The sequence below is a fragment of the Agelaius tricolor genome, unplaced genomic scaffold (genome assembly GCF_023055355.1).
Source record: "Agelaius tricolor isolate 1412-34295 unplaced genomic scaffold, bAgeTri1.0.p SCAF_6, whole genome shotgun sequence".
Taxonomy (NCBI): Eukaryota; Metazoa; Chordata; class Aves; order Passeriformes; family Icteridae; genus Agelaius; species Agelaius tricolor.
Window position 1 is genome coordinate 2256190 of NW_027269266.1, and position 27009 is coordinate 2283198.

Genomic DNA, 27009 nt, shown 5'->3' on the forward strand with positions numbered 1-27009 from the left:
GCAGGGTTTTTCCACTGTGTTGCACTGAAGATGCAGACACCTTTAGAAGTGTCATAAACACTCATGTGACCAAATTACAAAGAGTCTGGAGGAGAGGTTGCAGATGGAAATGAGCTATAAGATGAATAAAAAGACTCAATGCCAAGGATTTGGGCTGGTCCCAAGCTGGCCCATGCAGAGATGCTGCAGCAGCCCAGGGGTACCAGGGCTGGCCCAAGCACTGCACGACACAGAGACACCAGAAGTCCCCACTTCCCCTCCTGTGGGCTCCATGCAAGGTCATGCAGCTTCCCTAGAACATGTCTGGGAGTGAACAGTCCTGTGCTGAACCCTGAGACACTGAGCAGGCTATAAACAGGATCCTGGAAAAAGGAAAAAAAAACAAAGGTGGACCTGGAACAGGTTGTCTTATCTGAGATCACCTCATCCCAACACATCTCCTCTGAAGGGAAGGAGGAAGGAAATTTCCAGAAGAAAATCAATGATGTGACTACAAATTCCCTGCACTTCCCTTGGAAATACTCCCTCATCCCAAAGCATGGAGCAAACAAACACACAGGGAAGAGGGAGAGAAGTGAAACTCTCAAAATTTAGCCCCAATTCCTGTGTACCAGCAGAGCTCCTGCAGTGATTCTTGAACAGACAAACACCTCCCAGTGACACTGATGGGGACACACAGCACCTCACCCATCTGATCCCCACAGAGCACACCCAGCACCTCAAACTGATCCCATCTGGGCACATCCTGGTGGGGATGCTGCTGGTGAGGAGCCCCAGCAATGACACCTTGGTGAGGGACATGCACAGCCCCTTCCACCCACACACAAGTGCAAGCAGGACCCCAAACCTGCACAAGACTGCAAAAATTCCCAAAACCAGCCACGGTGCCTCTCTTCACGACAGGATTCCCACAATTAATGCTGCCCTGGTGCACCCATGTTACATTTGCAGCTGGCAGGCTGAAGGCACCTTGAGCAGGTTCTATCTCCTGAGAACTGGGCTGGAGCCAGCAACTCCTTCCCTGCTGGTGCTCAGGGCAACTCTGAGCTTTCCTTGTTAAAATAACCCACATTGCCTTGACAAAGCAGTGGCTTTTACCTTCCAAGTGAAAATGTTTCTAAAAAATTTTGGGGTTAGTCACCAGGGATTTTAAACTGAAATTTGTCATTCTTTATATCGAAGAAGCAGATCTGGACTTTCTCTTCTCTCCCCTTCCCCTTTTTTTTTTAACCTAGCTTTAAATTAGTTCTCTTCCCACAAAATCCCTCTTCTAGGTAACAGAGAAAGAGCAAAAACAACACATGAAGCCAGGATGGGTAAATACCACTCTTCTCCTTTCTTCATAAGGGAGAATAAACACTTAAGGTGTGGCAGTGGCTCCACACTTTTCATTTTCCAAATTCAGACCACTACCAAATTCTGAATCACATTTGTGCAAGGCTTTTTATGAGGGTAGTTAGTGACAGGACAGTGGGGGATGGCTTCAAACTGACAGAGAGAAGATTTACACTGGGTATTAGGAAGAAATTCTTCCATGTGAGGATGCTGAGGTCCTGGCCCAGGGTGCCCAGAGCAGCTGTGGCTGCCCCTGCATCCCTGGCAGTGCCCAAGGCCAGGCTGGATGGGGCTGGGAGCAGCCTGGGACAGTGGAAGGTGTCCCTGCCATGGCAGGGGTTGCAATGAGATGTCCTGTAAGGCCCCTTTCAGCCCAAACCATTCTGTGATTCTACACATCTGCAAGAACAAACCCTAAATTTAAGACATATCTCCTTTTTAATTCTTCTTTAAAGCATCAATTCAGCCATCTCTGAGAAGTTCTGGGAGAACTTGTGTGACTGCTGCAAATGTGCAAGTGATGTGCTCAGCTTCAAGCAGGACCCCTCCAAGATCTCTTCTCCTTTCTTGGGTCACCAGGTCAGGAAGCCACTCAGGCACTTCCAAGTGGTCCCAATTCCTGACATAATGAATTTTCTTTAGGAGAAAGTTCTTATCTATAGAGATAAGATGGAAATCATGAAGTACCTCCAGAACTATAAATAATTCCCACCTAATAAAGTTTCCCTCAGCACCTCAGAGCATCTGACACACAACTATGCCAGCAGAAGAGGGAGAAGGTGGAAGCAATCCAGGTCACCACTTAGAAAAGCAATATATTCAAGCTTTGTTTGAAACAGAAGATTCCTTGGGAGAAGATCTACAGGGAATGGAGATGCTCTGCAGAGAAATACAAGGAGAGACTCCACCTAGAACATGACCAGCAGATCATGCTCAGAATAAGAAGAAAATTTGTCCAATTTTGGCACCACTAAAATGATAAACATAAATCAGAAAGCAATGTAATAGTCAGAGCATCTCAGCAACTTCTTCCAGTCTGTTGCCACACTTGGTAGTCCCAACCAAAATTATCAGGCTGCAGAAAATGAATTCTCCAGGGGAATCCAGTTCTTACCCATCTTTCCATCTACATCAGGCCTCCATTCCACCGGTCCCAGACTCTTGTGCCTTATCCTCCTCTCTCAAGCATCCACCCTGTAATGAACATACACAGAGATTACAGATGAATTTTGACATGACAACAGGGTCATGGAGCACTTTTCACAAAGCCTGTCCCCACCATCACCTGGCAAAGAGGAGAACCTGCTTTAGGAATGGAGAGCAGGAGTCTGCCCTCCTCTGCATGCACCAAAGGTAACACACCACAAACCTGGGACCTCAATGGTTTTCAAATCTTGGGGTGAACAACCTGGGCTTCCTTAAGAGCAGAACATTTTAATTACATGATATGTTAATGTGTTTTTACATGATTAATGTAACCCTAAAGCAACACCATCTTTAACACTTTGGATTCCCCAGCGTCCCTGTGGGATAACACTCACTTGGGGAACAGACTGACAGCAGGACGTGCAAAAGCAGTCCTGAATCAAAGCAGAAACCTAAATTTAGGCCTTCCAAATGGCAAGCAAGGTTCCCCAGGGCTGGTCCAGCTTTCCCCTGACTGCTTGGGCAAACAGCTGAGCACAGGCAGCTCCCAGCAGCAGTGACTGCCCCACACACCCCTCACGGGAGCTGTGTCCCCAGGAGCCCTCCCAGAGTTTCTGCCTTCAATCTGCCCCCTACACCAGCACAGAAATGGGCTCAGGGACCTGCCACCCTGCATTCAGCCAAACTCTGCACCCAGAAAGGTTTTTTGGGTTGTTTTGGCCACCAATAACTAAAGCACACTTGAGCCTGCTGAAGCCTGTCCTGCTCACTAATGAAAAACCTCATTTTAGACTGAACAAAGGCAAAATCCACCTAAAGATGGGCATCTTTTAAAGGACACTGTGATAGAAGACAACATCAAATTCCACTTTAGCTGCCTGTTAAGCCCTCAGATTTCTTAGTCATAAACCTGCATGATAGCACAAGGAAAGGGAGAAACACCTCAAGAACTTGATCAGACTTGCACAGGGAGTGAGACATTCCTGCCCTGCAGCCACTGCAGGCTGCCCTGAAGTCAGTGAGGGCTCCAGGACACTGACTTGGATATTGGAGTGTTCAATATGAGGCACTGGCCACAAATGGCAGGAAAAGGCACTTTGAAAACCTCCTGGCTTGGTCAAATCAATTCAAACACAGCAACAAATCTGAAGAGGACCAGGAATGGTCCCAAGCATGGATTAAAATGATTTTCTGCAGCTCTGGTGCCTCAGTGCTGCCAAGCACAGGGTTATTTATCCAACCTATTGTGAGAGAGACGAGCAGGAAGGGAAGGTGAAAAGAGAGCAGCAGAGACATCCAAGTGCCCTGAGCGTGTTGTTCCTTCTCCTGCAGCTTCCTCCCAGGACAGCACCCTCAGCCCGGGAGCCCAGGGCCACCAGGAACTCTGCTCTGTCCATTTCCACCTCCAAGGAGGAGAAAAGGAAGTCATTAAACAGCTTGAATGGTTAAAAATCCTACTTAGAGAAAGAACTGCTCAGTCTGGGCAACACTGAACCAAGAGGGAGCAGAAAACCAGCAAGAAAGCAGAGTGAAAATTCCATCTGATTATAACAAGAGCAGGAAACAGCCCAAACCTTCACTTTTGCTTTCAAAGCTGCTGTGACACTTCCAGGAATTAAGCTGTGTGCATAATTTGCACTGAGGGCCACAGGCAGATAGCCTGGATCAACTGTAAATTCCTGGGACAGCCCAGCCTAACTCTCCTATCAGAGTAATAGATTTTTCTAAAGTCTTCCTGGAGACCTTCCAGACCTTTCCAAACCCTATCTAGTCAGAAAAACAAGCATCTACAGGAACTGTGCAAACGAGCCCTGGAAAAAACAGGTGACCTTTCCATCAGCAGAGCCCTCCCCTGTGCCCTGTGCTGCTCTCCATCACCTCTGCCCCAGCAAAGCCCTGAGACCCCCCTGCCCAGCCCTGCTGAGCAAACCAGCCCCTGCACACAGGGCAGGAAATCTCCACAGATACACAGGAGAAAGGAGGGTTTTCTGGTTTAGCAGAAAATGCTAAATATTCTCAATGCTGAGGACAGGCAGCCTTCAAACCGGACTGCAAACACTGGTGATTTCCGTGGCTTCCCAAAAATACATACCAGCAGCTTCCTGTTCCAGAAGGACAAATTCCTGTTTCTAGTACAAATTCTGTCCTATTATTATGTCCCTTAAAAAACAGGGAGGGGGGGAAAAAATAAGAGGGGGAAAAAAAAAAAAGGGAAAATTTTTTTCCTACAGATGCTGTTCCAAGCAGCTTCTCCTCCCACTCCGCTCCCTGAGCAGTGCTGGCATTTTGGGACACAGAACCTGGGAGCATCTGAAACTGGGCTCCCACTGGCCACTGCACCCACAGAACTCTGTAAATCTACTGGAAATCTCCCTGGCAAGCAGTGAGAGAGCTCAGCAAGGTGCTGGCTCCCAGGGGTGCTGGGGCAATGCATTCCAGGTTTGTGATGTGCATGCAAGAGACTCTGCCTGCCCCAGTCTGCTCAGAGAAATGCTGGAAGTTACTTCACCTGCAGGAAAGCCCAGCACAGGTGCTCTGATCCAGGGGAAAATATAATTATAATAATATTAATAATAATATCTATATTATTATTAATAATATTACTGTTATAATAATAAACACAGTAATAATATAATTATAATTTAGTTATTATCATCATAATATTACTTATAATATACATATATTATAAGTATATATTAATATATACTTATATATATTAATATATATATACTTATATATACTTATATATACTTACTTATTAATATATAATATATACATAATATTATTATAATATTATTATAATAATCAATTGTTTATCAGTTTTGATTTGCCTGAGCTAAACTTAGCAGACAGAGTGGCTCAACTTCTTTATAGCTCCATTAGTGCAGGGTATGAGTATCTACATGAGAGGTGTATGCAAGGTTATTAATCCACTTGGAAAATTAATCCCTGCTTTTCTTTTTTTCTTCTTCCCATACTCCTGGCTGGGAAGGGATTAAGGAAGACTGAGCTCAAGGGAGACAACAGTTCAGCTGCAACAGATCTGCATCCTGCCTCTGAGTTAGATTTGTGGATCTAAATCACAGAAACCAAAGCAGGGGAGAAGGGGATGGAGAAGTGTGATTTTCTCCTGGCTGTAAAGGAAGATAAAACAAAGGGACCAGGGGATTTACTGTGAGGAATTATGTAGGATGAAGGTTATGAAAGCAGGAGGATGCAGTTCAGCACTGAGAGCTGGAGTGACCTGCAGTCTGCTATTGATATTTGGGATTTCCAGTATCACCTGGAACACCCCAAAAAGGGTTGTTCCTACCCTGCACAGGCTCAGCATCCCCCATAAAACACAGATTTCATGGCAGCAAATCTTGCCACTACTGCAGCACAAGCAAACAGCATCTCCCTGTGCAGTTTATCACCCCAGGCTTCCAGGGAAAGCAGCACCTCTTTATTCCTGCCTGAGCACCACTTAGCACTTGGGTTTGGAGGTGTAGGGACACACCACTGCAAAAAATAAAAAAATAAAAAAAAAAAAATCCACAGTTGCCCCTGAAATAGGGCTCGGCTGGAAAGCTACTCAAAGTAGCATTGCTAAAATTGGGACTTTCCTTGTTTTTTCAAGCAGCAGGGAACATGTTGGGCTCAGGGAGTTTAACAAGCAAGAGTCAAGCGGAAAAAATCTCTCTCCTTTTTAAGAGTTGACCACATTAACTTTCAGCAAGTTTCCGGGAGTCCTGCCAGAGCACTGGAGTTTTGTATACTACGGAACTGTTAAAAATATTATTGTAAATGTTATTTTCAAAAAGCTTCAGAGGCCAGAGCTGGGGTAGTGTAAAAAACAACAGTGAAGCAAATGAGATTGTTTTAATGGTGAGAACACAAATGCATGTGTGCTGATAGCTCAGGCAGCCTGCAGGCTTGGCAAAGAGGGATTCAAAGGCAAAGGAGAGCTGGACTATTACAGGTTAGTTGGACTATTCCAGGTTTTCTCTGATCAGCCCAACCTCATCCTTACAGTTTTCTCTAAACTACAGAACATTCAACCTGGAACTTGGATCCATATTCTGGGATACACAAAACAAGAGCTAAATTTTGGTGTCACTTCAGACACAGAAGACCCTGCCCTGAAGGCATTTTCCATCCAGGTTATCCAAAGGATACACCACACAAGGGAAGTAAAAAAAATAGCAATTTAAGACTGTGCATCTCTGGAGATGTAGCACTTAGGGACAAGGTTTAGTCATGGATTTGGCAGTTCTGGGTTAATGGCTGGACTCGTGATGTTAAAAGTTCTTTTCCAGCCTAAATGATTCTGATTCCATGTTTATGAGCATGCAGCTGGGATGGACTTTCTGCAGACACGTGTGCAGCCTGGCCAGGTTTGCAGGTGTATCTCCCCAGAGAGCTCAAGGGACAAAGTTCATGTGCCAAGATGAGGAGAATAAACCTCCCCTGAGGTTTTATTCAGGCTGCTGAGCTGGAGGTGACCTGCACAGAGCAGCAGAGCTCATGGAAGGAGCCAGCCCATGCTCTGGGAACCACAGCCCATGAAAGCCAAGGAGCAATTCTGTACCAGCACCATCAGCTGAGGCTTTGTGTTCACAGGGGTCTGAGGATGAGGGAAGAGATGAGGATCTGACTCCATGTTTCAGAAGGCTGATTTATTATTTTATGATATATATTACATTAAAACAATACTAAAAGAACAGAAGAAAGGATTTCATCAGAAGGCTGGCTAAGAGTAGAAAAAGAAAGAATAACAAAGCCTTGTGTCTCAGACAGAGAGTCGGAGCCAGCTGACTGTGATTGGCCATTAATTAGGAACAACCACATGAGACCAATCCCAGATGCACCTGTTGCATCCCACAGCAGCAGATAATCATTGTCTACATTGTGTTCCTGAGGCCTCTCAGCTTCTCAGGAGGAAAAATCCTAAGGAAAGGATTTTTCATAAAACCAAGGCTTCTTCTCCCCAGTTTGGGCCATGACACCCCAAAACTGCTCAAGAATCTTTCTCTCAGCACCTGCTGCTGGGAGAAGAGATCTGTGTTCAAAAGCCATCATGCTCAGTGGAGGATTCCTTCAGCCAGTGACCCAGCCAGGGCAGCTGCACTTGACAGAAAAATCTCCTGAGCCATCCTGTTCCTTCCAGCACGACCTGTACTGAGAATGAGAGGTTTAGAACCTGCCTGAGTCCTGCTGTTAACATCCATGACAGCCCTTGGAAGAAGCCACTGAGATCTTAAAACAAATCCTCTTCTCAGAAAATACTTTTTATAAACAAGATGTTCCAGACAGCACACTCTGGTACGTTATCATAGAGAGGTTTGGGTAGGAAAGGATCCTAAAGATCGTCTGGTTCCAATCCCCTGCCATGGGCAGGGACACTTTCCACTATTCCAGGCTGCTCCAAGCCCTGTCCAACCTGGCCTTGGACACTTTCAGGGATGGGGCAGCCACAGCTTCTCTGGGCAACCTGGGCCAGGGCCTCCCCACCCTCACAGGAGAGAATTTCTTCCTAAAACCAAATCTAAATCTCTCCTCCTTCAGTTTAAGACCATTCCCCCTTGTCCTATTACTCCATGTGCTCGTAAGGAATCCCTCTTCAGCTCTCTTGTAGCCCCTTTAGGTACTGGCATTTTTCTCAGTCCCTTTTCCTGCTTTGCAGTAATATTCCTTTTACTAAAGCCAGTGCAGTTATCAGTAATATATGCTGGCAAATTAAAGAGCTTTGATTTTCCATACAGATCTCAAACCTCTGGAACAATAAAACAAAGCAGCAAATCAAAAGGATTAGAAAGGACTCTTCTACCAGCAAAGGTCAGACACCACAGCCCCATCAGGTCAGAGTTAATCTATTTTACATGTAACAGCTCAAGCAAAGCAAGTGTCCAGAGAACACACAGGTTCCCCACCTGTTTGGGTTTTTATTGTTATCAGGGTTTGCACAGAATTGTGTCTACTGAACTCACATTTTTTACAGAGAAACTGGTGGAGATGAACCAATTTGCAGACACCCTGATTACACCCCAAAGCCCACCTCAGCCCTTCTGTACCCAAATCCAAGTTTTCAAATTGGGCACTGAAGTGACCAAGTCCAAAGGATCCTCACCTCCCAGATGAGGCTGAGCCAGGATTATTCACACACACAGCCCTGCCTGTGAGGATGAAGATCTGCAGCTGGGGGAGAGCACTGTCCTGCATCATTTTCCCTTCCACAGGGCAAAACCCTGTGCTCAGACAGCTCTCTGTGTATTTATAAATCAGAGGGAAACCCTGATTACACCTACAGAAACCCTCTGATGCCAATGAACATTCCCCCCTAAGTGAGCACAGCAAAGGGAAGGTATTTCTACATATAATATAAAAACCAATGCAGAAGAATGTTGTCATTTCTTCCTCCTGCAGGTTTTCATTGCCTTATTTTTGTATTTCTCCTCAAATGACCAAAGATTTTGTCGGAGGGAAATTAAAGCAAAACTGTGTATCTGGAAAAGTGAAGCTTCAGGCCTCTTCCATGTTACTGGGAAATACAGGAAGGAGAAGGAGCAGAAACCAAAAAGGAGGAATAGATAGTAAAACCTTCAAGTGAAATAAGCCATCAGAAAAGTGTTTGTCTCAGAAAAAAATTTTCTTTCCTTGGGAAAAGCAATTGGGAGAAAATCATGTGGTATCAGAAACAAAGAGCCCATGAATGGAGCTTTACCCCAGAGAGCTGCAAAGCCAAGGTTGTGCCAGGGGAGCCTGGCCTGAGAGCTGGAATCTGCACCAGGGACTGGGATTCCGAGGTCTTTTACAGTTGTTTTGTCCAATTAACTTTTAAAACATACTTCACTTGTACTTTTCGACCAATAGCTAATTATTTCTTTATCATTCAACATCTACATTGCAGCTCTCCTCAACTAATCATTCTATACCACTAACACAACAGAAAATAGAGTAGATAAAAAAGGAAAAAAAAAACAAAATGCCCAAAATCTTCCATTTTGTCTTCTACTTCCATACTAAAAACCCAAAACTCTAAATTGTTCACCCTGTAATAAACTATACTATTATAAATTCCAATTCATCTCAAAGCCTTAGAAGCCCTCTCCATAAACAAAGCTAAAAGCAATGTTTTCTTAAAAATCAAGACTTATCAAAAAAAACTGAGAAATATTCCCTATGCCCTAAGTTCCAACAGGTATCAAAAGCATAACTAATCTCATGGCTGATCCATTTGCTCCAACAGCAATTTTAACACTAAGTGACCAAGCTCTGGACTAGGAAGGAGGGTGATTATTGTATTTGTGGGGTGCCCCATGGCAGGAAGGAAGGATGAATCTGACTCCATGTTCTCAGAAGGCTAATTTATTATTTTATGATACTATATTATATTAAAGAATACTATACTATAGCATATACTATAAATATACATACTTTAAATATATAGTTATTGTCACATATATTGCAAGAGTTCTAGTGTCATTACATTGCAGAGGTTCCACATTGCCAGAGTTTCATACCTCCTTGATGTTTCTTGTAGGCAGCTCCTCCAGGCACTGACTCTTCCTTATCCCCACAGCAGCCAATTGACTCCAGCTCCCACCCATCCACTCTTTTATAACACTCTAATTATTGGCTACAGCTGTGGCCTGTTAACATCAGGCCTGCTCCTAATCTTCAGTAATTGGCTCAACTGCAGCTCTTTAGGGGATGAGATTACATTCTATGCCACCTTCATTTACCCATACTGTATCCCCCTATATATAGTCATACTATAATATATACTATATATATATATATTTCATTATTATCTTTTTAGCCTTCTGTAGGTATCCTTTCAGGATACTTACAGAAAGCTAAAAAGAAGATAGGAAGGATAGGATAAAGGATACTTACAGAAAGGATACTTACAGAAGGCTAAAAAGATAACAATGAAAACTCCTGACTCTTTCCAGAGTCCTGAGACAGCTTGGCCCTGATTGGCCAAAGAGTGAAAACAACTCCCAGCAGAATCCAATGAAACAATCACCTGTGGGTAAACAATCTCCAAACACATTCCACATGAGCAAGACAGAGGAGAAGCAAATGAGATAAGAATTGTTTTCCTTTTCTCTGAGGCTTCTCAGCTTCCCAGGAGAAAAATCCTGGGTGAAAGGATTCTATCAGAGAATGTGAATGTGACAGGAGATCCATCCCATGGCCTTGGCATGGCATCATGGCAGGACCAGGGCTTTGAAGGTTCTCTGCCAACTCCCACCCTCACCCCAGCTCATGTCTGACCCACTTTCCCTGCCTTGCACAGAGGATGGAGAACACACCTGGCCATGCCAGGAGCCTTTTAGAAATGCAGCATTTCCCCCCAGCCTGCAGGGATCAATAGTCCCTGGCAGCCATCCCCCTGCACAGCTTCTCTTTAACGAGCACAGCCTCCCCTGCAGCCTGCCTGGCTTTTATTGATCCCAGCCAGACTTTCTGATCGACTGCAAAGCCCAGGGCTCAGGAATAATTGACCACTCTCTGCTCTCTCAGCAGCCACCTGGTTGATTTGCTCCTTCTCTGTGGGCAAGAAGCACAACCACGACACCACATGGGGAGATCAGGACCCCAACAGCCACCACACATTTTGGCAGGTCCTCTCCTTGCTCGTGCAACTCTTCACATGTTCTAAGTGTTCACTTAGAGGGGAATGTTCATTGGCATCAGAGGGTTTCTGTAGGTGCAGCTGGCATCAGGGTTTCCCTCTGATTCATAAATACACAGAGAGCTGTCTGAGCACAGGGTTTTGCCCTGTGGAAGGGAAAATGATGCAGGACAGTGCTCTCCCCCAGCTGCAGATCTTCATCCTCACAGGCAGGGCTGTGTGTGTGAATAATCCTGGCTCAGCCTCATCTGGAGAGGTGAGGATCCTTTGGACTTGGTCACTTCAGTGCCCAATTTGAAAACTTGGATTTGGGCACAGAGGGGCTGAGGTGGGCTTTGGGGTGTAATCAGGCTGTCTGCAAATTGGTTCATCTCCACCAGTTGCTGGAGGGGAGGTGGTTCAGCCATGCAGCTCTGGATTGAGACCTCTCCAGTGGGAGAAGGCAGAGCTCAGTGAGGGCTCAGTGGCAAGCAAAGATTAAGAGCCAGCTGTGGTTTTGGGCAGAAGGAGCAGGATTCTGCACAGCCCCAAGACTGAGCTGCCTCCATGAGCTACCAGCTGTGGTTTTGGGCAGAAGGAGCAGGTTTCTGCCCCAGATCTCAGCTGCCCCCATGAGCTGCTGGCTTGTGCCTGCCATCAGTGAGGTGGTGATGGGGTTATGAAACAAGCACGTGGGGCAGCTTCCACAGAGGCTTTGTTCTCCTTGTCCTCTGGACTTGCAGTATCACATGAACTCAAGTGCCCTTGCCTTCACAGTAAAAAATGAGCCACCAACAGAGGAGGAACCAGACTGTGAGCAGCCAGCCATGGGCTCACAGAACCTTACAGCCTGCAGAGCACACACACTGCCCAAAGCCCAGAGCCCTCAGGGCCTCCCAGGTCTGCCCTGCCTCTCCTGCCAGCCCTTCCCCACCAGTTTTCCCAAAGCTGTGGTTGTGCAGAGCCTGAGCACAGCCCTTGCTTGCTGCAGTGCACACAAGGCAGCCTCTTCTCTAGAAGGGTTGCCCAAGCTGTGCCATCACCCAAGAGTGAGCTGCTTCCCCAGTGCAAGGCAGCAGCTTCCTGCTTCCCCCTGCTTCATTCCCCAAGCCTGGTGGAGGGAAGGAAAGATGATGACACTGAGGAAAAGGGGGGTTTGCCTCTAAACCCAGCTCAGGGCATTGCAGAACTCGAGACAGAGCATGACAGCTCACCAAGGCCAAGAGCAGTCTGCAGGGGAGGCAGTGGGATGAGTAATTTCCTCTCCTACCACGTCCAGCCTGGTGTGGAGCAATGGAAAGTCACAAATGTGGGCATTTTGTCCAGCTCAGAGAAAGTCTGACCTGGAGACTTTCAGAGAAGAGAAGCCCATCACCCCTGAGAGACCATGAGCCATCAAGGCAGCTGTACAACACCTCTGAACTGGCAGAGCAGCTGCTCCAAAATCAGGTCACTTATTAGGCACAGTGGGGAAGCAGTCAACTCCTTTTAGAAGAAAGCTCTGGAGAAACACAGCTCAGCTCAATATTGATTCCCACGGCTCCGTTACAGACAGACAGAATTAATTTCCAGGATGGAAAGAAACATATGCCTGTGTATCAAAACAAAATACAGAAGCCTTTCCAGTCCTCTGGCTGCATTTCAATGCAAACCAGAAGGCTGTCATGATAGAAAGATTTCAGTTTTCTAATTAATCCTCCCTGCTGAGAGTTTAATGCTGCTAATTGATGAGCAGAGGTGGTGTCCAGACAGTGCTTGCAATTCCTTTTTACATCTTTAGGCCAAGTTCTCTCTAAATTAAATAATAATAAGGCAGATTTGTTCCCTGTGTGCACTGTGCCCTGCTCCAGCTCCCTCCTCCCTGGGAGATGTCTGGTGGAGGAGGGAAGGGAGGCAAAGCCCATGTCAGAGCTCTTTACAAGTGCTGGAAGTTTTCCTGGAAAACGTCATCTGTGATACTGTCACTTCCATAGGACAAGCCAAGAGAAAGACCAGTGGTGCCAGGGACACTGCCTGTACCATGAAACACCCTCCATGGATCTGGGAGAGCTTCTCCCCCTGCAACAGAGCAACTGCTCAGCCAAGAGATGTCCCATAACACTCCCAAAACCCACACAAAATGTACCATGATGTCAGGAAATGGATCTGCAGAACAGCCCCTGCTGCCCAACCAAGTGCCACCACCAGCAAAAAGATGTCACAGGTGCAGAGGAAGGTTGGCTGCTCACCAGCAGGACAGAACAGTGCTCATCCTTAACCCTAAATATTGATCCCACACTGGTGTTGACCTCTGGAGCCAGCAAAGTGATCCTTAGTGCACAAACCAACACAGCCTCAGTAGGAGAAGGCAGCTCAGCACATGCCTGGATAGGAAATTCCTGCTCCCATTCCCTACAGGAGCACATGCTCCAGTTCTTCCCTGGTCAGAATTTGTCCCTTTGCTCTCCACACTCAGCAATTCCAACCCCAGTGCTCTGAGCTGCATTTGGGGACTGAGAAATGAAATCCAACCCACGTTCACCGTGCTGTGGTTACTAAGCAGTAACAAACCAAGCAGTGCTGATGGTCCCCAAGCTCTGGCCTGACACTCCAGCACTGCTCTGTTTGTCATGGCAATAGCATTTCCACCTGCACCTCCCTGACATCTCCTCTGGGAGCCTTTCCTGTAGATCATGGCCAGCAGAGCCCAGGCCAGCTGTGCAGAGGTCCAGCTGGCTGACCTCTCCTTTCCAAAAGGCTTCTATTTTTTCCCCCCTTTAGTATTATTAGTTTTCAAGCCACCTACTCCATCATAAATATCAAGTAAAATTAGCTTATTCCTAGAATGCTATAAAAAGACAAGCTCATGCCTGCACAAACTGACAGCAAGTTAAGGAGAAGGCTCCAACCACGCCAAGAATGTCAAGTTGAGAGGTTTTGGCCCTTTTACTACAAAATCCTATGGCTGCAAGCAACAATTGCAACTGTGCAGGTTGAGTCACCTGTGTGCAGAGTTTCTCTCTCACCTGCTGCTCCTCCTCAGTGCCTGAGCAAACCCCTCCTGTCTCCCCTGTTAATAAATCCACACCAGGGAGAAAAGCTGCTCGCCAGCAGGGAGGTGGATGGGATGATCTAACAGGACTTTTTCCATCTCTTTTCTGCTTAGTCACAGGACAAATATCTCCCAAGCTGTAGAGGAACACGCTGGCTCTGCCTGCCTGTGGTGGGAGAGTTGCCCTCTGAAGATGTTTTGTTTTCCAGATGTTCACAGAATCCCAGAATGGCTCTGGTGGGAAGGGAGCTCTGGAGATCTCCCAGTGCTGAGGGAGGCTCACCTGGAGCAGGTTGCACGTCCAGGCAGGTTTTGAATACTTCCAGAGACAGCTAACAGGGCTTACCCAAGGGAACTTACACAAGAGAGGACTTGCATGAGCCTGGTTTTCACCTTCAGCAAGCTCTGGGGCACCCAAGCAAGTCCCCCAATTCCTGTCCCACAGCCAGGAGCAGCACAGGAACCTCATTTTTGTGCTATCAGAACACTGCTCTGAGCTCCCAAGCCTGCTCCTGTCCAAGATGGAAAGGCACCTCCTTTACTTTTGCAAAAGGCAGGTTGGCAAGAGCACAGACAGCAAACATCCAGGTCAAGCCTCTTTGACAGAAAAAAGCTCAAAAAGCCCCAACCACCCCAGAAAGGGAAATGCAAGGAACCAAAGGGTTTGGGGAGAAGAGTCTCCAATGCAGCTTAGGTCTTTAGGTTTGCATGGCAATTTCCATTGGCATTGATTCATGCCACAACAGCAGCAAGGCTCTGTCTTGGTTTTAAAATGCCTGAAGAGTGCAAGGCTTCCACAAGAGACACAACCCAGGGAGCACCTGAGAGCCTCAAGGCCACAGATCTGTGAATTTCACCATGCAAGGAGAAAAATATTTCACTACATAAACCATAAAAAAGACCATTTAAAAAAAAAAATTAAAAACCCCACACCATTAAAAAAAAAAAAAACACAACAAAAACCACAAAAAACAACAACAAAAAACCCAAAAAACCCCCAAAAAAACCAAAAAACCAAACAAAAAAGCCAAAAAACCCACCAAAAACCACACAGCCTAAATATCTCTTGCAACAAGATGGACACCAAGGGATGGGGCAGCTGGGAGTAGAAGGTTTTGCTTCATTTTCTGCTGAACAATGGGATAACCCTGAGCATTGCAAATTCTCACAGGATTCTGTGTTTTTCATAAGAACCTTGTTCCTGGAGTCACATGATTACATCAGAATCCACACTTCCCCTTTTTTTTTTTTTGTTAAAAAGAAGTATTTGCAGATGTCAAAAGCTGAAGAAGTGTAAGTCATGTCTGAAATGCTCCAACATGAAGGAATAGAAAAATCTGCTTTAAAAGAAATACATCTGTATTTTTTTGGAGGAAAGAATGTGATCCAAAATTCCTTTTCACCAACACTATACACTGGAAATGTTAGACTGGACAGGGAATGACTTAATTTTGGGGAGAGGTGGGTTCCTTCAACATTCCCATCTGTAAGTTAGAGATCAAAAAAATACAGCTTTCATAGCAACACCTGCCTAGAAATTAAGCAGCCCCTTTGGGGTACCCTGATACTGGCTTTCCTAGTCAAAAGAACATTATGCACTGGGGGACAATGCCAAGGCACAGCAGTTTAAAAAAACAATAAAATAATAATACAGCAGAATTGTCTTTCCAAAATTTGTTCCCACTTGTTTCATCCAGCATCAAGCAGGGGAAATTCAGCTATGCCAGCTCACCTGCTGGCATTCCCTGCTCACCAAAACCACCAGGGTCACAGCTGCTGGTGGATCTTGCACAGCAGAAATTTACCTATAAATAAAGTCTATCAATAAGGACCTGACCTTCTGAAAAAGCCTGGGCTGGATCTCACAGAGCTCATCCCATGGTCTTGCTGAGCCTGGGCCAGCATCACCATGGCACTACAGGCACCTGGGCTGCAGCTGCCCACCAGCTCAGAAAAATCAACTTTGGCCACGTGTTCAAATACTCAGGAGCACCACAGAGAGCAGAAGACCTCAGGTCACTTTTATTTCCTATTTTTGCATGGAACAAAACAATTAAGAGCTAGAAGATCGGTGGCGTGCTAGGCCATGCATTAAATACATGCATATAAATAAATAAATACATTAAATATCCATGGAAAAAAAGAGGGTAAAGACTACACTACACTGGTTAAATCAGGGGTTTTTATCCATTCTCTCCAAACTAACTGGCAAAGATGCAGAGAAATCCATAGGTGGAGGAGAACACGAGGGGCCTGAGCAGTTGTGGAGCTCCCAGCAGCTCCTGGCACAGCCCTGAGCCAAGCCCTGGGTGGCTCCATCACCTCCCTGGAGCTCAGCTTCCCATTCCTCCAGCTCCAGGGCTTTGCTTTTGGTCAGCTTTTCACAGAGACAGCAGCAGGGAAGCTCCTCCTGCTCGCTGGGCACAGAGCAAGGGAAGCTCAGAGCAAGTGTGAAAAATGTGCATTTTATGATTGGCTTTTTGCAAATATTAAAATGAATATTCTATCTGTTGTGTTAGAAAGTGATGCTGTATTAATTCTATTAGTGTGTTAAATAGAGTTTTAGGCTATAACATAAGGTTAAAATAGAAACTATGCTATGTAGGATAAGTTTTTTTAAAGAAAGGACTCACACTGAGACAGCAGCCACAGGACACCTGAATCTTTCAGAGAAAGAGAATTTATTGCCCCATTATCAGGAGAAACCAACTTCTTCCCACCTCACTCGGGCAGGATGACACCATCAGGATTATGAGGAAGAGGCTGACACTGCCCAGACAGAATCCTGTGTTTGAATGGAATTTATGCATCATGTATGAGATGTATGAATGTACCACAGGCTGTTGCTTTTAAGGGTTAATCCTCTGTTAACCTGGGTCCTTTTTCAGGCTTGTACTGCCCAGAAAAGGTACCCAGACATCAGTAACTCTTTGTTTCTGTTGTCTCGTATTGTCCTAATCCAAACTGCCCAAATTATTATTACTCTAATTATATTACTATTTTTATAGCCATTTTATTACTATTAAAATTCTAAAATTTTAAAAGCAAGTGATTGGCGTTTTTCACAGCAAGGGGAGCTCCTGGCACAGCTCTGGGTTCCTGCATTGCTCAGCCCAGCTCCAGGGGAAGGAGCCCAAACCTGTTCAGTCACATTGTTCCTGCTCAGCCCTGGCCCAGGGCCGGGCCATGGAGCTGCTGCTGCTCCCAGCACAGATCTGCAGCTCCAGCCCTCAGCATACCAGGACACCCTTCTGCCTGCCCTGGCTGCAGAACCAACCCCAGCCAAGATCCAGCACTGACCATGCCCAGCACTGGAGGCTGGTTCACAGCTATCCAATTCCTGAACTGGCCACCGTGGAACACACCAAACCCTGGCTCCTGCCAGCCCTGCAAAGGATGGGCACACCAAACCCACAGCACCACAAATCTCCCTCCCCAAACAATTCTGCCTGCCCAGGATTTCCCCTCCCTTCTCTCTGTCTGCTCTCAGGTGTCTGCAGACAGTGGCTGGGCTTGGGAAGTGTGAAAAATGCATATTTTATGATTGGCTTTTGGCAAATGTTAAAATGAATATTATATGTGTTGTGTTAGAATATAATGCTGTATTGATTCTCTTATGTAAGTGTGTTAAATGTAGTTATAAAATACAGTTATATTAAATATAGGTTATAACAAAATGTTAAAATAGAAACTATGTTATGTAGGATGCTTTTTTTCTAAAGAGAGGACTCACACTGAGATAGCAGCCACAGGACACCTGAATCTTTCAGAGAAAGAGAATTTTTTGCCCCATTATCAGGAGAAATTAACTTCTTCCTGCCTCACTCAGATAGGATGACACCGTTAGGATTAAGAGGAAGAAGTTGACACTGAGCAGACAGAATCCTGTGTTTGAATGGAATTTATGCATCATGTATGAGATGTATGAATATGCAACAGGCTGTTGTTTTATTCCTGCCAGCCCTGCAAAGGATGGGCACACCAAACCCACAGCACCACAAATCTCCCTCCCCAAACAATTCTGCCTGCCCAGGATTTCCCCTCCCTTCTCTCTGTCTGCTCTCAGGTGCCTGCAAACAGTGGCTGGGCTGGGGAAGGATTACACAGAGGCTGCTGCAACCTTGCTGCAGAGGTGTCAGAGCACCTGGGGACCTCCTGCCCTCTGAAGCTGCCACAGGGCTCTGATTCTCTTCTGGTTAATGTTTATCTTGCTGCACTCGGTTCTCAAGGATGTCTGTGCTGCTGCCTTTGAACCACACAGGAAAAACACAGAAAGTGAATCCAGGGTCTACACATAAATAAATAAATATTTTTTTAAATAATAATCAGATTATCCAAACACTAAAACACCTCTTGCTAAGACTCTGCTCTGCTGCATCAAAGTCCCCAATTTGAGCAAACACGGCCAAAAAAAAAAAGATGAAATTAATGAAATTACAGTTTTGTTTGTAGAATTTCCTCTGTACCTCCTTCTCCTTCCCCAGAAAGATTTGCTCTAAAAGGAAAATACCACTTATCATGTTTCTATCCTTGCTTATTTAAGAAGAGAACCACAGCCTACAGCTCTGAAATATTATTAGCACCTTTCCCCTTTTTACACCAAACCACGACTAAAGGAAACATGCTACAAAAACCAAACAGACATGGAAGTTACAGGTCCTTTTTTTTCATTTTATTCCCTTTCTAAATGAAGCACTTTCTGAGCCAAGCTCTAAAAACCAGATCACACATACAAAGAAACGAGTTTGGAAATCCCCCTCCCTCCACCCCCACTGCTATTTGCTAAGGAAACCAGATGCCCAGAGCCAGCCAAAAAATGATCTCAGCCATTCTTAAGAGAGCCTACAGTGCATTTTCATGAGTCATGGAAAGCAACAACTCGTTGCTTTGGTAATGCTAGGTAAGCAACTGGTCATCCATCCCCAAGCAGACCTGCAGCAGTAAGTCAAAGAGCAGCCCCTGTCTTGACAAATTACATCAGAGACAGCCCCAAAACAGAGATCTGCAGCGAGGCACCTTGCAGGAGCTTTCATGGGACATAAATTGTGTCCCATGGAAGCATTTAGCACAGCCTTCAGCAGCCAGGATCCCCCATGGTCCTGCCCTGGGCTGTTGTCAGTGCTCCACACTCGGAGCGGGCAGAGAGGAAGCAGGAAAGAGAGGGAAGCAGGGATTAGCAAGAATCCTCTTTGGGCTGGAGACACCCCTGCAGGGACACACTCCTGAACGTGGCCATGAAGGTGGTGATGTCCTGTGGGGCAGCCCAGAGACCTTCAGCCATACCTGTCCAAGGTTTTGGAAATCCAGCCCAGGATGGGTCAGGGAGGTGGTCAGATCCCCATGCACCAAGGGGAGATCCTGTTCAACACCCCCCATGCTCTTCCACAAGCATTCCCCACTTTCATCAGCTCCTGGTGACTCCCACAGCAACCACAGCCTGGGAAGCTCCCACAGGGCTGAGACACCAAACTGCACCTCTGTGGCAACACCTGGTGGGAAAGACAAACCAACTTCCCAGGTGATGATGAACCAGGCACAGGAAGCCTTGCTCCATCTCACCAAACCTCAGGGCACCACACCACCTCCCTGGGACAGCCCCACTGGCTCCTGAGAGGGAAGCTCTCCAGCACAGGATTTCCTGGCCACAGACTAAGACCACAACTAGCTCATTCTCATCCAGAGATGAAGACAGTCACAGTCTTCAGCACCTTTTGTGCTGAGTCCAAAAGCCAATTGTGAAAACACATCCTCAGCCCTTAAAGGCTCACACCAGATTTTATTCACACCTGTAATGCTGGAGGTGAAGTTGCTGAAATATTGGAACGATTAAACAAACATTTTCTCCCTTTTTTTTTTGTGCCATCAGCCAGGTGTGATGTGCATGTCTTTGAACATTTCAGCTGCTCAGGAAGGGCACTGTGGAGAGTCTCAGCAAGCACCCCCAAACCAAACAGAAATAGGCAAGAACTGGCATGGCTCCTCAAATCCTTCATTTCAGCCATGTCACAAGAGGAGCAAGGAGACCTCAGCCTGAGCCACCAGGGAAGCCATCCCAGCCAGCAGATCCAGCCAGCAAAGCCACCAGGAGCCATCCCAGCAGCAAGATGAGGACAGGAGCAGGACAGAGCCCACTCTGTGCCATGTGATTCCCCACCCAGGGGCCCTGATGGTGCCTGCCAGCCCCAACACCCAGCAGATGTCAGCAGGGCTTCCCTTGGCTGCCTCTGCCTGAGGAGGAACAGCTCCTGGGCCTTAACAGGAGCCAAGGGCAGAGTTTTCCAGTGCAAAGTCAAGAAAATTACCCTGGCAGGATTTGTCCCACCGTGATCTCTACCAGGGCACCATTCAGAAGGAACACAGGGAGAGCACTAAAATGATGCTTTTCCCAAACCTTTTCCCTCTGGCACAGCTCAGCTCAGCTCAGGAGCAGCTCAAATGCATCCTGCAACAACATCCAGAGCTGGACCTTGACCCTTTCAGTAAAACCAATGATGTAATAAGCTAAGCACAGCTCTGTTTATCTCTTTTACTTGCTACCAGCACCATCCAAAGAGAAATAACTGGAATATCTTGCATATTTCTCTAATGACTCTTGCTATTCTGTTAGCACCAGCACTGAGGGACTAAGACCAAGGAGCAGCAAAGCAGTGGTTTATTAACCACGAGGTGCTGAGGTTTCCCAAAAGCCACTCTCCAAGAGGAAATCAGCAGAAGGATTCCAGCAGAATAAACCAAAGCTGCAGTTTTGTGCTGAAAGGGAAGCAGAAGGCTTTGAGCCTGCAGTATGAACACTTTCCACCAGCAAGGAAAACTCTCCCAGCCTGCTCTGTTAATTGAAGGATGCTACACTGCACCAGTGCACAGGTCAGTCTCAACAAAAGGAAGCCCAAATCTCTGATTTGAGGTAATGATTATTCATCACTTGCCACTCCCAAACCTCTCTGTCCCCCCCCCCAGCCACATACTCCCACAGCATGGTGATTCCAGGGTTATCATCCCTCTGTGGCTAACGCTATCATCAGCCCCCATCTGCATCAGCCAGCTGTAGATAACAGTGTAGATAACAGTGTAGATAACAGTGTAGATAACAGCTGCCCTCTGCAATGGCACTGCACTGACCCTGCAAAAGAGGGACAGTTCTCCCCAGGGCACTCCCCAGGCATTGAGTGAGAGGAAGAGGAGAGAGGCTGAAAGGAAGAGAGTATTTGAGAGAGTTTTTCTGCATACACTTTCACCTGTCTGCCCTGTGATAACAAATCTCACCCTCACACCTTCTCCTCAATCAACCCTTCCTTATCAAATCACTGCCCCGTGCAGGGGATGCCCCAACCCTTGATTTATATCTGGGCAAGATATCACTGTTATTAAGAGCTGGTGAGAGCCAGATGTGCCCATCACCCTTGTGCCCCCCACCCTTCTGCAGAATCCTCATGGCTTGGGATAGAGCCCCCTGTGGCCACCTCACACAGTAAAACGTGCAGACAGCTGACTGTGAAGAATTTAGGATCTGCTAAATTCTTCTGGGCTCTTATTTACCATGGATGGCATTGCATTATTTCCTGCTCACAACTAGACTGTGATGATTTGACTTCTGCTCAGTACAAAAGCCCCCAGAACAAGTTTGCAGCACAAAAGTACTGAGCAACCTGGGTAATCCACCATGCTCATCACAAGGGACTTCCATGCACATCCATGGAATGGAACAGTTCAATTGAAAGGGATCTACAGTGATCACCCAGTCCTGACCACTTCAGGACTGCAGGACAAGGACAACCTCAACAAGGACAGACCTCATCAGATGTGCCAAAGCAGCAGCACCTTCCTCTGACCCTCTGCACCAGTTCAACACAGGGCTCACTCTTACACTCAATATCTGTGCTAAGGACAGTCATCTGCAAAGTTTTCAATATTTCCTTGGGGATTTGGGAGCACCTGAAAGCCACCGTGCAGGACACACTTGCAGGTGGACAAGACAAACATAACAATGCCAAAACAGGAGCACTCAAAGCAGAGGCCACAGAGCGCTGATGGCTTCAAGGCGTTCCTACCTCCATCACAAAGACTTCTTATCTCACAAATTACATTCCCAAAGCAACGGTACAAAGTCTTTCTCTCCATCTGAATCACCCAGCTATCAATCAGATGACTTTTTGTCACTTGGCCACTGGCGAGTATTGCAGAGCGCCTCTAATCCACCCACCCAGGGCTGGTTTTTTTTCAAGCAATTTGCTGTTTAATCGCCACCTGAAGGCTTGAGCCGTCCTCCCAGCCCGCAGGAGCTGGCCTGGGCACAGGCTGTTTGCACAGCAGCCCACGCAGGAGCTGGGCCAGCTCCTTCCAGGATCTGCTGGAGCCGCCGGGCACGGCGCGCTCTGCCAGCCGGACTTTGGCCCAGGCAGCTTCTGAGCCAAGCCTGGCTCAGCTCCACCCCGGCTCACTGCTTGCTCTTACAGCTCCTTCTCTCCCTGGGCTGCACGTCCCAGAGTGCAGAGGATAAAAGCAGACAGGCTCTTGCAGAAGTGACAATCAGCTCTGCATAAAATGGTGCCCGGCCTGGGGTTTAACTCAGGAGAGCAGAACCAGCCAGAGATGCTCATTAAAGTCTGAGCCACTTCATCTCCACTAACATTTATGGTAGGGTCTTCCAGCATAGAAAAAAGGTGTTTGGGGAAGGCATTTGGGAGCTGAACCCCCTCTTCTAGAGGGTACAGGTGTATCTTTCACTTTTGACCTCTAAATGACTCAGAAAGCCCAGGTCAAACCCTCTGGGCTCCTTTCACAGACATTCCAAGTGCCCTGGGAACAGAAGCTGGCACCTGAGACCAGACACAGCGATGACACGCAATGCTGTGTCCCCATCCCTGGTCACAGACACAGGGGTGTAGAGCTGCAGGAGTCCCCATCATGGGCCAGGCTGATGCTGCTTCTTCCCCCATCCTGCTCTCAGCCAAGCCCTGTGGCTCCAGGGGAAGATCCTGGAACAAATCCTCATTGCCAAAACAAAGCAGGGAGCCAGGTACCCCCTGCCTGCAGCCCCTCTAGAGTGTTCTTCCCATGCCCCTCATGCCCATGCAACGGGGAACAGCTGCAGGGAACAGCTCCCCAGGGCCTTTGAAGAGCAAGGCACTGGTTTTTAAAGGAGATCTCAGCTTTTAATTTGTGTCATTAAAGATGAACTGAGACAGACTGGTTGGATCATAGAATCGTTAAGGCAGGAAAAGACCTCTGATATCATTGAGTCCAATCATTAACTCAGCACTGCCAAGTCCACCTCTAAGCCATGTCCCCAAGTGCTACATCCACACTGTTTTTGAACACTTCCAGGGATGGTGATTCCACCACTTCCCTGGGCAGCCTGTGCCAATGCCTGACCACCCTTTTGATTTGGGCACCAGCAGCATTTCAGTGACTAACAGGAAAATTACTTGGCTAGAGCAGATCAGAACTGCAGGGACAGACAGAAAACAAACAGAAATGCCCCCATATCCACACTCCTGCATGCTCACCTGCACCTTCACAGACAGAAAAGCCCTTATCTTGCCTGTCTGAGGCTCACCACAGCACTGACCACATCAGATGAAGGCTCATGCCACATGGGATAGGGGCCAGCCTGCAGAGACAGCATGGTTCAGGCACAACTGAGATGACATTCACCACCTCTGCATCTTACACTGCACTCAGGAAAGGCAGAAAAGGTGCCAGAAAGAAATGCTGAACTGCCCTGGCCTGTGGGAAAGGGGACCTGCTCCTTGGAGGGACTCACCAAAAACATTTGGTCACCAATTTCCCCTTGTGGAGGTTAAATATCTAAATAAATAAAGCCTGGGGACTGAAGGTGAACCTGCCAGGTTCAGTATCAGTGGGCCATCTATAGCTTTTCCCCCCTGCCTGGGGAAATAATAAAAATATTTAAATCCATATTCCACTTCTTATGGCTCCACACTGCATTTTCCATCTCCCCAGTGCACAGCTGACATTCTGCACATTTCTGTGCTTGGCCTGTGCCCTGTGCAAAGAGAGGAGTGGAAGGGACTGAGCCCAGCAGGCTCCTGCCATCGTCAGGCATCAGTGAGCACCATCCCTGTCTCCCACAGCTCCTCGCTGTAGGAGCCAGCCTGGAAAATGTTCGGCCACCTCCTGTGAAGGGCTGGCAGGTGGCAAGCATGTCCCTGTGCTGTGCTGCATCTCAGGATCTAAGGAGCCCAGAGATTTGCAGAGGCATGAAATGTGCTTCCTTAGGCCAGATGAACTGCACAGGTTAAACTGGAGTTAAGATTTTTTTTTTTTCCTTCATTTTCTTTCAGATGGTTCCTTCAGTCTGGAGAGCCAAGGCAGACTCCAAGCAATCACTGCCTCTTTTCTTCTACGTGCACTCCAAAGCCAGCCTGCCTTCCCCAAGCAGTCTAATAAAAGATATCCCTTCTTACAGCAAAGCCTGACTCACTTCCCTCCAGCCTCGACCAGCAGGTCTCCAACAGCAGGGCCAGATCCACCAGCAGAGAGGATCCTGCCAGCCCTCGCTCTCGTTCCCACGTCCATCTGGGAGAGCAGGCCTGGAAGCACATCACTTTCCATGCTGCAGCAGCACACTCCATCCCACGGCTCTGCCAGGGAGCCAGACACACCATGGCAGCCTCACCAGGCGTCTTCCCAACGGGGAAAATTCACAGAGCATCGAGTCCAAGCTGCAGGAGAAAATCACGAAGCATCGGGGAGCAGCAGGAACGTTCCGGACAGGACGGAGCTGCTCCTCTGGCTGCCGCAGGCGCTGGCTTTTCGCGACGGAGTCGCTTCATCTGGGTGAAAATCCAGACCACGTCTCTCTGTGTGAGAACACTTCCCTCACAGGCTCTGACAGCCTCCAAAAAAATAAATGCATTGCCCATCAGCACACGTTGACATGGCAGAGCTGCGGGTTTCTGGTGGAGATTAAGGAGCCGTGGAAAAAACTGCGGCACCAAAACGCGTTCACACGAGGAAGGTATAAAAGGTCCTTTACATCCACATCCCACCAGGCTGGCAGCCCATCCAGCCTCACGTCCTGCCTCAACAGAGGAGCTTTTACAAGCTGCAAAACCTTCCCAGGGCAAAGGCTGTGCCCGGCTGTGGAGGTCTGCTCTGATCAGCAGGAGCCCTGGCAAACCTTGAATCCCTGTTTATAATTCATGTCAAATTAGGGGTTCTGGAAATTGGACCATCTGACACAGGCAGAACAAAGCCCCAAATGCAACTGATCTCATGCACACCTGAGGAGCTGCTTCCAAAAGCTGCACTCCATGCACAAATCCTGCATGGAACTACGTCAAACTGCACATACCAGACTGCAAATAAATCCAGAAGGTGTCACAGAAAGAAATTCCCCCCAACCATTCACTCTCACCAAAGAAGTGAAATAGCTTGACCCTGGGATCACTTAAGCCCTGCAGAATTCCCAAGCCTCCAAATCCCAAGTGAGCCAGGTGGTTTTGGCTCATGCACCAGCAACACATGCAAGAACCTTCCCCGAACCAGGACCAGGTCCATTCCCAAAAACTACTGGATTACAAGACAGGAATTGAAGAGGAGGATAAAGGCAGCAGCCGAGGGAGAAGCCTCTCTCCGGGCTGTGTCAGGGCCAGCAAGAGCCGTACTTGGCCACCGTGCAGGACCTGCCCAGCTGCTCCCCGGCTCCCACCTCTGCTCCGCTCCTCCCGCACAGCCGCGCAGGGCAGGGGTTTGGCAGCACAAATCCTTCCTGAGCATCATCCCGGCTCGTGGCACAGCCCCACGGCAGCGGCTCGCTCCGTCCAGGTGGAAATCCAGCTTTCCCAGAAATCCAGCTCTCCCAGAAATCCAGCTTTCCCAGAAATCCAGCTCTCCCAGAAATCCAGCTCTCCCAGCTCCGCCGGCCGCTCGCACCACGCGGGGACGGGCTTCGGGGAGCCTTCCTCCCCGCGCTCATCCCATCCTCACCGCTCCGGACGGACGGTGCAGGGAGAGCTCTGCAGGAGAGTGAGGGGTGGCCAAGAACCCCCGCACCTCCCTGGATGCTTTCCAGGGAGCACCCAAGTGACCACATCCCGAAACCGCTGGCTGCAGACGCCAGTGCATCCCAAAACGGGTACTGGAGTCTAATCCCGGCCGCTCGCTGTCAGCAGCTGCAGCTGGGACAGGCACCCAGGCGACAACCCGGGGAAAACAGCGACCCGAGAGCAGCAGCTCAAGGCGGGGGTGTGCGGGGAGCCCCGGGGAAGTGCAGTCCTTCAATCCGCTCCGCAGCCACGGACACGGCAAGCCGTGCTGGGGAGCACCCTTGGGGACCCCCCCACGGCTCCCCAAACACAGCCGCAGGGACGAGCTCCCACTTGGCTAGACTAGAAAGGAAGGAAGAAAAACCCACGGAAGCCAGACCCGGCTGCAAAACTCTCGGTCGCCGCTGCAGACAGTAAAATAATTAAAAGAACGAAACTATTCACGGAGGCTCGGAGCCAGCGCCCGCGGAAAGGGGGGCTGAGGACGGACGGACGGACGGACGGACTTACCGGGGTCACCCGCGGAGGGACATGCAGGGCTGGTGTCACCACGTCGGGTCCCAGCGGCTGGCGCGGCTCCGAACAGCTCAGCTCGGCTCGGCACCGCTCGGCTGGAGCTCGGCTGGGGCGGCGCACAAAAGCGGGAGGAAGCGGTGACGCGCGGAGCCGCCGCGGCCAATGGGACGGGCACGGGGACGGGGGCGGACCGGCCCCGCCAGCCACCGACCGAGCGAGCGGGGCCGGCCCTGCCCCGCCGCTGGGGGGCGACACTCGGGGCTCCGCGCCCCGGGGCAGCTCGGAAACCCTGGGGCAACTCCGACCCTGCGGCGGCTCCGAAACCCGGGGGCAGCTCTCAAATCCTGGGGCAACTCCGACCCCCGCGG

At 48.2% G+C, this 27009-nt stretch overlaps 1 protein-coding gene across 3 annotated transcripts in view; it reads right to left on the reverse strand.

The window, feature by feature from the left end:
• Positions 1-26768, reverse strand: part of LOC139590783 (mitogen-activated protein kinase kinase kinase 3-like) — an 82453-nt gene extending 55685 nt beyond the window's left edge. For all 3 annotated transcript variants that reach the window (XM_071428515.1, XM_071428516.1, XM_071428514.1), the window contains exons 1-2: positions 26636-26768; positions 2450-2529 (exon numbers count right to left, since the gene is read on the reverse strand). In XM_071428515.1, coding sequence (XP_071284616.1) covers positions 2450-2453 — 4 coding nt within the window. In that variant the 5' untranslated portion in view covers positions 2454-2529; positions 26636-26768. The remainder of the gene's footprint in view (positions 1-2449; positions 2530-26635) is intronic.
• Between the last annotated feature and the right edge of the window lie 241 nt (positions 26769-27009).